The sequence below is a fragment of the Capra hircus genome, chromosome 13 (assembly GCF_001704415.2).
Source record: "Capra hircus breed San Clemente chromosome 13, ASM170441v1, whole genome shotgun sequence".
Taxonomy (NCBI): domain Eukaryota; kingdom Metazoa; phylum Chordata; class Mammalia; order Artiodactyla; family Bovidae; genus Capra; species Capra hircus.
In genome coordinates, this window is record NC_030820.1 from 53,747,348 (window position 1) to 53,758,626 (window position 11,279).

The following is an 11,279-nucleotide window of genomic DNA, read 5'->3' on the forward strand; positions in this document are numbered from 1 at the left end:
GATCCCTGCCTGCGCGACGCCGGACGTAGGTCCTGCAAATGGCACAGAAGAAGAGAAGGAGTCGGACTGAGACGGGTGCCCACGAGGGACAGGAGCGTACAGCGGCTGCACCCCCGGGGGCGGCAGGAGGCAGCGCGGAGAAGCGGGAACAGCGCTCCTAGGCCCCACCGTGTCCACCACTGTCTCCAACCAGACCCCCGGCTCCCTCATCCCGGCGGCTCCCCCACCCTTGGCCGTCGGTCTGCGCCGCCTAAGCTGCCGGGCTCCGGAAAGAGGCGGTCACCAGGTCCCCTCTGATTGGACGGCTACGAAGTCCCAGCGGGCGCCTCCGCACCTTAAAGGGGGAGTGGCGGCGCGAGTGGGAGGTAAAGCGCTCCCCAGCCCAGCCCAGCGCGCGGCGGCGAGAGGTGGGGGTGGGGTGGGGGGCAGTAGGAGAGAAAGAGACGGAATAGGAGGGGGAGGGGAGAAGGAGGAGGGGAGGCGACCAGGAGGCGGGGCCGAGGCCCTGGGAGGCTCGGGGACTGACTGACTGCCGGACGGACGCGCGAGCCGGGAACGGGACCGAGGCGGCGCCAGCGGCCAGCGCGAGCGCGGACCCTGGGGCGGCACGGCCTGGGCCGTAGGAGCACCTGCCCGCCCGGCGGGCCCTCGGGCCCAGAGGCGCGGCCATGGCAGAGCTCAAGTCGCTGTCGGGGGACGCGTACCTGGAGCTGAGCCACGGCTACGCGGCGGCGGGCCTCGCCTACGGGCCGGCCCGGGGGCCCGAGGCTGCCCGCTGTTACGGCATGCCGGGCACGGGAGGTGACCTCCCCGCGGCGTCCGCGCCCCGAGCCCCGGCCGCGGCAGCCGAGAGCAGCGGCGAGCAGAGCGGGGACGAGGACGACGCCTTCGAGCGGCGGAGGCGGCGGCGCGGGCCGGGGAGCGCGGCGGACGGACGGCGGCGGCCCCGGGAGCAGCGGTCGCTGCGGCTGAGCATCAACGCCCGGGAGCGCCGGCGGATGCACGACCTGAACGACGCCCTGGACGGTCTGCGCGCGGTGATCCCCTACGCGCACAGCCCGTCGGTGCGCAAGCTCTCCAAGATCGCCACGCTGCTGCTCGCCAAGAATTACATCCTCATGCAGGCGCAGGCCCTGGACGAGATGCGGCGCCTCGTGGCCTACCTCAACCACGGCCAGGGCTTGGCCGCGCCGGTGGCCGCCGCGCCCTTGGCGCCCTTCGGCCAGGCTGCAGTGTACCCCTTCTCTGCCAGCGCCGCGCTGCCCTGTCCAGACAAGTGCGCCGCCTTCTCCGGGACGCCCTCGGCGCTTTGCAAACACTGTAACGAGAAGCCCTAAGGGCCCTGGGCCGTCCCTCCTTCTGCACGCGTCCTTCATTTTACCTTTCCCCCATGACTGCCACCCTCCCCCACTGGACTGCGCTCACGGGGAGAAGACGGCCGCACCTCGCTTCCAGCCCTTATGCGCTGAGCAGTTGGGCCGGCGGAACAGAAGAGCAAAGCCCAGTCGGGAGTGGGACTGAACCGGACAACGGGGTGCTGGAATCCAGGTCCTAGAGCCTGCAGCGCCCCTGGGCACTCTCCGGACGTCGCCAGCCATCGATCCTGGACAGGACGGGGCTGACCAACCGTGTTTGTCTGGGCGCCACCGGTCAGCCTCAAAAAGAAACCCGGGGTTGCAGTGGGAACAGGGGTTGGCGCCATCCCCGCGCGGGTGATCCTCCCCAGAGCCACCTAGGGGCTCGCAGAGCGCAGGGAAGGAGGGTAGCCCGGGCCCCGGCCCTCTCGGGGCGCGTATTTGGCCTGCGTCCGCCGTCTTGCCAACCACAAGGCCGCGCTCTGGGTGGGAGTGTTCCGCCTCCGCCGGCTCCATGACCCCCTCCCGGTGCCGCAGGAGCGGAACTGCGGGATGAGCCCCAACCCGGTCCCGCAACTGTGGTTGCAAGGAAGCTAGACCGCGGACGCAAGAATACCCCGATTGGTAGCTTTTCGCCTCTCCCGTTTGTTACGTTTCTTTTCTAGCCTGCCTGGAGATGCTGACCTCTGGGTGAGCCGACGTTGACGCCGGCTGCTTCCCATTGTCCCTAAGCAGCCCCTGGACTCTCCAGCCACCACCGCCCTGGCGCGGCCCTGGTGAAGCTTTATGGAGACTGAGATGCGCCCTCTGCTTAAAGGCGGCTGCATGGAGGAGGGCTCCTGGGGTGTCAGGGGAGGGCCTAGTTTAGCCCTGGTGACAGGCCAAGGCCCCTCTCCACCGACCCCGCACAATTCTGGGAGAGGTGACCCGGCCCCGGTGAGTACACGCTGCTGGGGCCACGCCCTGGCCGATGAGCACGGTGATGGGATTTCTTTTAAAGGCAGTTCTCAACTCAGAACTCCGCCACCAGCCGGGGTCCACGCGCCGCGCACAGCCTGGGCCTCCCAGAGGGACCGAGCTGAGCTCGCCGGTTTGCGCTGGAGCGGCTCTGCCACAATACCCGGCTATATTAACCCAATTTCCGCGGCTGTCGTTAATGCTATGCTAATAGGGAGAGGACTGCGGCCCTACAAAGCGGCCTGTCTACAGCGGTTAACTTTAATTAATACGTTTCAAAAGGCCCTTTTGTATTTGCAAAATGAAGTGTGTGATTAAGTCTTATTCATAAAGACATATGTTTAATACTGGTTTTTGCTAATTTCCACATTTATTTCTTATTGTCTCCCCCCCGCCCCAGTAACAGACTAGTTTATCAGTTTTGCACATTCTAAAAGCTGAGTGTTGGAAAGTGTTTCATATGCCTTTTAGATAACTGCATACCGAGTGTCATTAACTTCTAGGGTCATTTCAAAGTGACTCTGAATCAACTTTATAAATTACTTATAATCTGAAACAGAGCTGCTTATTCTAAAGTCAGACATGTTTAGCACATCATTTATGTTCAGAATAAAGTATTTGATTTCAACTAATTTTTAAAAATAATATGATGAAATTTTAATATCAAATTGAATAGTGTTCATTTGTGACAGAACTCATAATTTCAGTGTTCTGAGAGTTGTGTCAGTTTGGGCCACATGCTTCTAAATCAGTCTAAGTCTCTAAGACACAGACAACTGATCTGTAAGCAGCCATTCAGCAAATACACCAAATAATAAGAGAAAGAGCTTCCCTGGTGGCTCAGATGGTGAAGAATTCACCTGCCGATGCACGACACCCAGGTTCAATCCCTGGGTTGGGAAGATCCCTTGGAGTAGGAAATGGCAACCCATTCCAGTATTCTTGCTGGGAGAATTCCATGGACGGAAGAGCCTGGCAGGCTACAGGCCATGGGATCACAAAGAGTCAGACACAACTGAGGAACTAACACACCCACACAATGAGAAAAAGGTGAAGAAAAATTTCTCTGCCCCTCTGGGTGAAAAATAACAAATTTTAAAAAGAACCATTAAAGTAAATTCTTCCAATAACTTCATTTAAGCAAAAGTTAAATTTAAATATTTTTAAAAGCTGCAAACCTGTTTATCCGTGTCCTCCCAAAATGGTAGCCATGCTGTTCCCTGGGGTTGAGTGAAGGAGTTTTTTAAAGTGAAATTAGGTGGGTTTCTCAACAGCAGCCGCTAATCATGCAATCTGAAATATTAAAATGAATGCTTGTTTGGCTTCTCCCAAGTTTACACGACAGACCTCCTCATTCTAAGACGACCTAGACATAGGAAGAACATTCCTAACAGGAAGAGTCTGACCCCTCCATGGCCTGTGCGCCCCCAATATAACCAGCCAGAGGTGCCTGTTTGTGAGCCCAAAACTCTGGGAGCTTCTGATGGGGGTTCTGGTGTCTTCCCCTAAGGCTCATTTTCCTGCAGGGGTGGCATGAGTTGCTGTGGATGAACTTGAGAAAACTCATCACCCAGCGCCTAACCCAGAGCTCCCTCTTGAACAAGGGGGCAGGCGGGGGTGGAGGCAGAGGAGGAATTCAGTGGGAAAGAGCATTTTGTAGCTCAAGTTTGACACAGCTTATTTTCAAAAGTTTTTCAGTCACTCAGTCATGTCCAACTCTTTGAGACCCCATGGACTGCAGCATGCCAGGCTTCCCTGTCCTTCACTATCTCCTGGAATTTGCTCAAACGTATGTCAGTTGAGTCAATGATGTCATCTAGCCTTTGCCACCCCCTTCTCCTCTTACCCTCAATCTTTCCCAACATAAATAGGAAACCAGTCTTTTCCAGTGAGTCGACTCTTCACATCAGGTGGCCAAAGTATTGGAACTTCAGCATCAGCATCAGTCCTTCTAGTGAATATTCAGGGTTGATTCTTGGAGGAGCAGGATATTAAGGCAAGCCTTTTAAAACTGGGGCTGCCCAGCACAGATAGTGCTGGCCATGTGTAGAATCTTATATTTTCTGGTGGCTATATTAAGAAAATAGAAGTAAATGAAATTAGCTTTAATGACTTATTTATTCCAACATAGCCCAACTATTATCATTTTAACATGTAATCAGTATTTTTTAATTATTAGGAAAATATAAATTACTAGGGAAATATTTTGGAGAAGGCAATGGCAACCCACTTCAGTGCTCTTGCCTGGCAAATCCCATGGATGGAGCCTGGTGGGCTGCAGTCCATGGGGTAGCTAGGAGTCGGACACGACTGAGCGACTTCACCTTCACTTTTCACTTTCATGCATTGGAGAAGGAAATGGCAGCTCACTCCAGTGGTCTTGCCTGGAGGATCCCAGGGATGGGGGAGCCTGGTGGGCTGCCATCTATGGGGTCGCACAGAGTCGGACACGACTGAAGCGACTTAGCAACAGGGAAATATTTTACATTTTTTTCTTTTTTGTACTGAGTCTTCGAAATCCAGTGTGTCTTGCATTCAGAGCCCACGCAGTTCGGAACAGCCCATTTCAAGTGCCCAGTGGCCACGTCCGGTGGAGATAGCAGCTCAAGATGATAAAAGTGCAAAGCATTCAAAGTGCATTTTTAAAATTTTTATTATTAATTGGAAAATAATTGCTTTACAATGTTGCGTTCGTTTCTGCTGTACATCAGCCTTCCATCCACACTGACACCTGGGGAGCCAGTGGAGTGACCCTGGGGTCCTCCCCGCTCTGGCCAAGGGGTTGTCTTGATTCAGCAGAGCCTCTTCCCCTACTGACCCCACAGATGAAGGGCTTGACCGCACTGGCTGCTTGCGTGAGTCACTCTCGGACCAAGACTCCTTCGCACTGAGGTTACGAGCCGGAGAAGCCCAGCTCCTGGCAGCGTGGGGCAGGCTTCTCAAGCCCAGTGGCTCCATGGGGACTCTGGCCAGGGTCAGAAGAGGCAAATTACTTGATCACAGTCCTGCACCTCATTTTCATTTACTGACTGACATGACGGTCGTGGCTCCAGCACTTTCGGTTCTGATGGTATCCAACACACTTTATGCCCAAAGATCACTCTTTTCTTGGTAGGAAATTCATGTACCTAAAATAGCATCTCAGTTTCCAGTAACAGGTAAGGGCACCCAGACTCCGGGGGCAGAACTCTACCTACACCAGGCTCTGCCCCCAGAGACCAGGAGCGTGAACCACACAGAAGCCATCCAGCCCCCATGAGCTCAGGGATGGACCCCCAAGTACCACACATGTGGCTTCCATTGTTTCGTTTTGCTGACTTCATCCCAAAGATGAGGTTTCCTTTTCACTTCTGCAGAGATCATGGAAACCTCCCGGAGCCTCGTTTTCCCTTCCGAGTAAGCTGAGGAGTGTCCCAGTGCAGATGCTTGCTCTGCCAAATACGCCTGTCTGTCTCTTTGCAGTTTGGGAGCATTAAAAAAGTTCTGCCTCTTTGTGAGACAGATACATATTTTCCTGAATTGATGGGGAAATACACCAACCATCACTCCGCGTGGCCCAGCCAGCCTGCTTCTCCCTCGGCGCCTACACGGATCCTGCTCCGCAGAAGCTCCGGGCCCTGCTTAATCCAGCAGAGAGTGATTACAGCAATTTTATCATGTGAATTTGCCTGGGATATGTTTTTAGTCTTTAATCCCTTTGGGCATCCCATTTGAAGGGATGGGATAGAGGGATTTATAATGGATTAAATAATTTCTCCCTCAATTGCCTCTTTGGGCTTGTAACTCGATGTTCCAACTCCCCAAGTCTGTTCATAAAATCAGAGAGTTAATACACATTTGTACATTTAACCCCAAAGGAGCAAAACCCACGTTACCATAATGCAGGACAGCTGAAATAACTAGCAAAGTAACCTTTGATCTGGTGTTTACCCCATTTTAAAAAGTGACTTGTGCCATTTTCTTCCCAGCCCAAAGTGCCTGAGGCATATGCGTTCACATCACGGTATAAAAGCTGTTTTTTCAGTGTGGTTCTGAGTGGGAAGGCGGCCAGAGTTGTCCTGGAGGTTAACATGAGGGGATCGAGTTTGTAAATGAGGACATTTCGCTGTCTCGGCTCTGTAGGACTCCCGGCTGGTGCCCGGTAGGGACACAAAGGGAAGATGCTCTGTGGCCCCCGTGTCTGGGTCCGCACTTCCTTGGGGGAACAGCTCCCTGAATGCATCACAGAGACCCATGTGGCCTTGCCCCCCACGACCCACAAGGCCTATGGGGTGACAGCCCTGCTTGGTGCTGTGCTGCCGCCGGGGATGGGAGTGAGGGAGGTCCTTGCGGGAGCGGCTTGCCTGCATGTTGGAAGCAACCCAGCATTCCCAGTGGCCTGGCTTCGCCTCCAAGCTCCATTTTGTCTAAAGTGATGAGTCCACAGTCAGTTGCTCTCCTGGGGGCCCTGATTCAGCCTGACGGCAGCGCAATCTCCCCAGTTCCATGTGGACAGCTCTTGCTGCCCTAATGAGGCTAAGGCCAGCCTGGGAACCTGGCTTCCAGTCCCAAGACACCATAGGGACCCACGAAGCTCTTGGATGGCCTCGAGGCATCTGCCAGGATGCGTTTTGTCGCCTTTGTCACTCCGCAGCCGCTGGCTTGGGGCACCAGCCTGCGTCCCTGCCTTTGACCGCAGATGGCACCCAAGTTACAAGATCCTTGGGAATGAGCGGCCGGCCTCAGTGCCTCGTGCATGTGAGGTGACAGGTCTGGGTTGGGCCCAGCCTGCACCTGCCAGGGGTCCAGAGACAGGCTCACGTGACGCGGCCCTGAGTCATCACCGAGCAGGCGGGAAGCCAGGTCCCCCCTGCCAAAGTCACTCCAGGTTCCAGGATGGTTTGTGTAAAGCAGCCTGGATGCTGACCGAAAGCTTGATAGGGGCTAGCTCACTACTCAGGAGTGGACACATCCAGGGGCTTGGTAACAGGGGCACAGAAACCCCGCTGTCTGTAAGTTGCTTTCTGGCCCACGGTGCCCAGATTGTGGCTGGGAGGAGCTGGATCTCAAGACTCTGAGCATTAAGACCCTTTGTCCTTCCAGCACCTCCCTGAGCAGCACAGCTGTCTGGCCCTCAGCCACCCTCAAACCACTGAGGGTCTACGATGGCAGGGCTTCCTCTGAGGCATCACAGACTCATGAGAAGGTGTTTATTATACATGCAGGAGTCTGGGTTTCCAAAATTAATGTGAAGTCTGTAACCTGCTTCCTGGATGTAAAAACACTACTCTTCATCCACCCTGAGCCCTTCTGGGTTCAGGGTCAGCAGTGATGTTCTAGAGCTTTCCGTGAGCTCCACCGCCCCCCCCCTCCCGCCCCGCCCTGCCACCACCACCTCAGGGACCTGGGGCTGCCAGATGGGATGAAAGCGCCATCCTCAAATGTCCCAGGGCTGCTTCCGGGGAACAGAAGCTGCCCCCAGGCCCCCTGCACACACAGCCTGGCTCATCTCCTCCCTTTATCTCTCATTGTGTCTCTCCTTGTCCTCTCTGCTGCAGCTACTTCTGGGGAGAGGCGACTATAACCTTCCCTTCCCTTTGGCAAGCCCTCCTCCCCTAACAAACACATTCCTTCAAATATTGCAGGTTTAGGGTCTCATGACCCTGCTCACTGCCAGTGCAGTGCTGATTGCCTCTGCTTTTGGAAGGCCTGGCTCATCTGGAAAGGGAACACCTGATCCAGGAGAACAGCTTACCATCCCCTTTCAGCCCAGCCTGGAGCCAGGTGGACACAGCCTGGGGCAACCATGTTGTCTGCCCAAGCATCACCCAAACTCACGTTCAGGTGAGCGTGCTCACGTCCATGAGTGCATGTACAGGCGAGTCACGCTGTAGACAGTTTCCTCTCTGCCAAGGCCACAAGGTGCCCTTCAGGGGTGGCAGGGAGCTGTTGTGGATGGTGGGTGAGACAACTCTGTAGGTTAGTGGGCAGGACCCGAGAGGGCAGGTTTCCATTGGGCCTCAGGGGACATCTTCACTGTGAGGGAGCCTGGATGGCCGAATGTGGCCACTGTCTGAGGGGCTCTGCAGAGACAGGAATGAGGGCAGTGTTCCCTGAGCTGCAGTCATGTCCTGAGTCCCCCAGCCTGGCCGGCCCCAGCACCCGACCCTCCCCACTTAACCTGTAGCCCAGCCCGATTTCAACAGAGGCAGAGGGGAGCCGGCCGAGAAGGAGGAGGCCTTGGCCGCTGCTGGAGCTGCAGGAACGTTGGGCAGGGGTCAACACCTACTAATCAGCACGTTGTCGGCAGGTTTGCTCTTGTTTTCTGTTTAACATGCTGGTTAAACAGTGCTTTTGAAGGGCCATGGGTCCCCACACCTGTCCTTCTCACCTCTCTCTGCACTGCAGGGAAAGCCGCCGCTAATTAATGTCTTGCTGGGAAGTGGCCATGCTGACGGATGAGGGATGTGGATGAACTTTCAAGGATACTGACTTCATTAAACTGGCTCATTACAGCCGCAGACCTCCTAAAGACGTTTTTGAAACAAGGCCCTTGGCTTTCAACTGCTCCTCCGCCCACAGTCTGGGAAGGAACAGTGTTTCCAAAATAACCACAAATGAACAGACACGATTGAGGCCCAGTGAGCATCAGCCCAGCACCCAGGCCAGGATGTAGAGCCTAGCACCCGTTTTCCACTCCGTCCAGGGACCCTGTGCCTCAGGAGGACTGAGTGAGGGTCCTGAGAAGCAGCTTCCCCCGCTCCCACCCCATCAAGGCTTCATCAGTGCCAACTGTGCTCCCGGCCAGGGGAGGTCACAGCCAGTGTCTGGGATCACAGACTCGGTGATGCTTTGCTGAAGATCCTACTCCTTCCCCCTTAGGCCCCCTGCAGAGCCTACAGGAAAAGATGAGAGAGCACCTGGGCACCACTGCTCCCGAGGGGTGGTCCCTTCATTCTACAAGGGGTTACTTCTTCCTGTACCTTTTTTTTTTTTTTTTTTTTTTTTGCTGCACTGGGTCTTTGTTGCTGCCAGAGGGCTTTCTCTAGCTGCCAGGAATGGGGACTGCTTTTCCTTGGGGAGTACGGGCTCCAGAGTTCTTGGGCTCAGTACTTGGGGGAGCAGTCTTTGTTACCCTGAGATGTGTGGAGTCTTCCTGGACCAGGGATGGAACTCAGGTCCCCTGCACTGGCACGCGGATTCTTAACCTCTAGACCACCAGTGAAGTCCTTTACTGTATCTTTTTATTGTAGTGAAACATACTTACATAAAACACTGTTTAATCCCTTTTTGAGTGTATGATTTGTTGGCACCAAGAACATTCACAAGGTCGTGCAACCACTGCCTCCCTGCCAGTCTATTTCCAGAGAGCTTTGTTAACACCTACAATTCGATTTTTTCAAGTCAGGCTTCATTTCAGTCACTCAGTCGTGTCTGACTCTGCGACCCCATGAATTGCAGCACGCCAGGCCTCCCTGTCCATCACCAACTCCCAGAGTTCACTCAGACTCATGTCCATCCAGTCGGTGATGCCATCCAGCCATCTCATCCTCTGTCGTCCCCTTCTCCTCCTGCCCCCAATCTCTCCCAGCATCAGAGTCTTTTCCAATGAGTCAACTCTTCGCATGAGGTGGCCAAAGTACTGGAGTTTCAGCTTTAGCATCATTCCTTCCAAAGAAATCCCAGGTCTGATCTCCTTCAGAATGGACTGGTTGGATCTCCTTGCAGTCCAAGGAGTCTTCTCCAACACCACAGTTCAAAAGCATCAATTCTTCAGTGCTCAGCCTTCTTCACAGTCCAACTCTCATATCCATACATGACCACAGGAAAAACCAGAGCCTTGACTAGACAGACCTTTGTCGGCAAAGCAATGCCTCTGCTTTTGAATATACTATCTAGGTTGGTCATAACTTTTCTTCCAAGGAGTAAGTGTCTTTTAATTTTATGGCTGCAGTCACCATCTGCAATGATTTTGGAGCCCCAAAAAATAAAGTCTGACACTGTTTCTCCATCTATTTCCCATGAAGTGATGGGACCAGATGCCATGATCTTTGTTTTCTAAATGTTGAGCTTTAGGCCAACTTTTTCACTCTCCACTTTCACCTTCACCAAGAGGCTTTTTAGTTCCTCTTCACTTTCTGCCATAAGGGTGGTGTCATCTGCATATCTGAGGTTATTGATATTTCTCCCGGCAATCTTGATTGCAGCTTGTTTTTCTTCCAGTCCAGCATTTCTCATAATGTACTCTGCATATAAGTTAAATAAGCAGGGTGACAATATACAGCCTTGATGTACTCCTTTTCCTATTTGGAACCAGTCTGTTGTTCCATGTCCAGTTCTAACTGTTGTTTCCTGACCTACATACAGATTTCTCAAGAGGCAGGTCAGGTGGTCTGGTATTCCCATCTCTTTCAGAATTTTCCACAGTTTATTGTGATCCACACAGTCAAAGGCTTTGGCATAGTCAATAAAGCAGAAATAGATGTTTTTCTGGAACTCTCTTGCTTTTTCCATGATCCAGTGGATGTTGGCAATTTGATCTCTGGTTCTTCTGCCTTTTCTAAAACCAGCTTGAACATCGGGAAGTTCACGGTTCACGTATTGCTGAAGCCTGGCTTGGAGAATTTTGAGCATTACTTTACTAGCATGTGAGATGAGTGCAATTGTGCGGTAGTTTATTGAGGGGCAATTTGCACCCAGTAAAATGCACCCCTTAGAGGCAGTTCATTGAATGTGGGTAAATGCATACAGCCTGAGATAGAGCAGAGCAAGATACACACTCTAGCCATCACCCCAAAAGCCCTCTTGTGCTCGCCTGATCTGAAACCATGGGCCTGAGGTCTGGCCCTACAGTGACTTTCTCAGGAATGTCTCCTAAATGGATTCGTAGGGTGTGGGGTTTGGGGCCTGGCCTCTGTCACTCGGCCCAGGGGGTCTGAAGCTTGCAGAGGTTACCATCTGCTATGTAGGTGATGATCTCAATGGTGC

At 53.8% G+C, this 11,279-nt stretch overlaps 1 protein-coding gene across 1 annotated transcript; it reads left to right on the forward strand.

Annotated features, from left to right (window-relative positions):
- On the forward strand, positions 468-2,761 carry BHLHE23 (basic helix-loop-helix family member e23). Its single transcript, XM_005701397.3, has one exon. It carries the CDS (start codon positions 669-671, stop codon positions 1,335-1,337), a length of 669 nt encoding a protein of 222 aa, XP_005701454.2. The 5' UTR covers positions 468-668; the 3' UTR covers positions 1,338-2,761.

Excerpts from the sequence above, each read along its gene's own strand:
- BHLHE23 (XM_005701397.3), top strand. The coding sequence starts at position 669 with ATGGCAGAGCTCAAGTCGCTGTCGGGGGACGCGTACCTGGAGCTGAGC.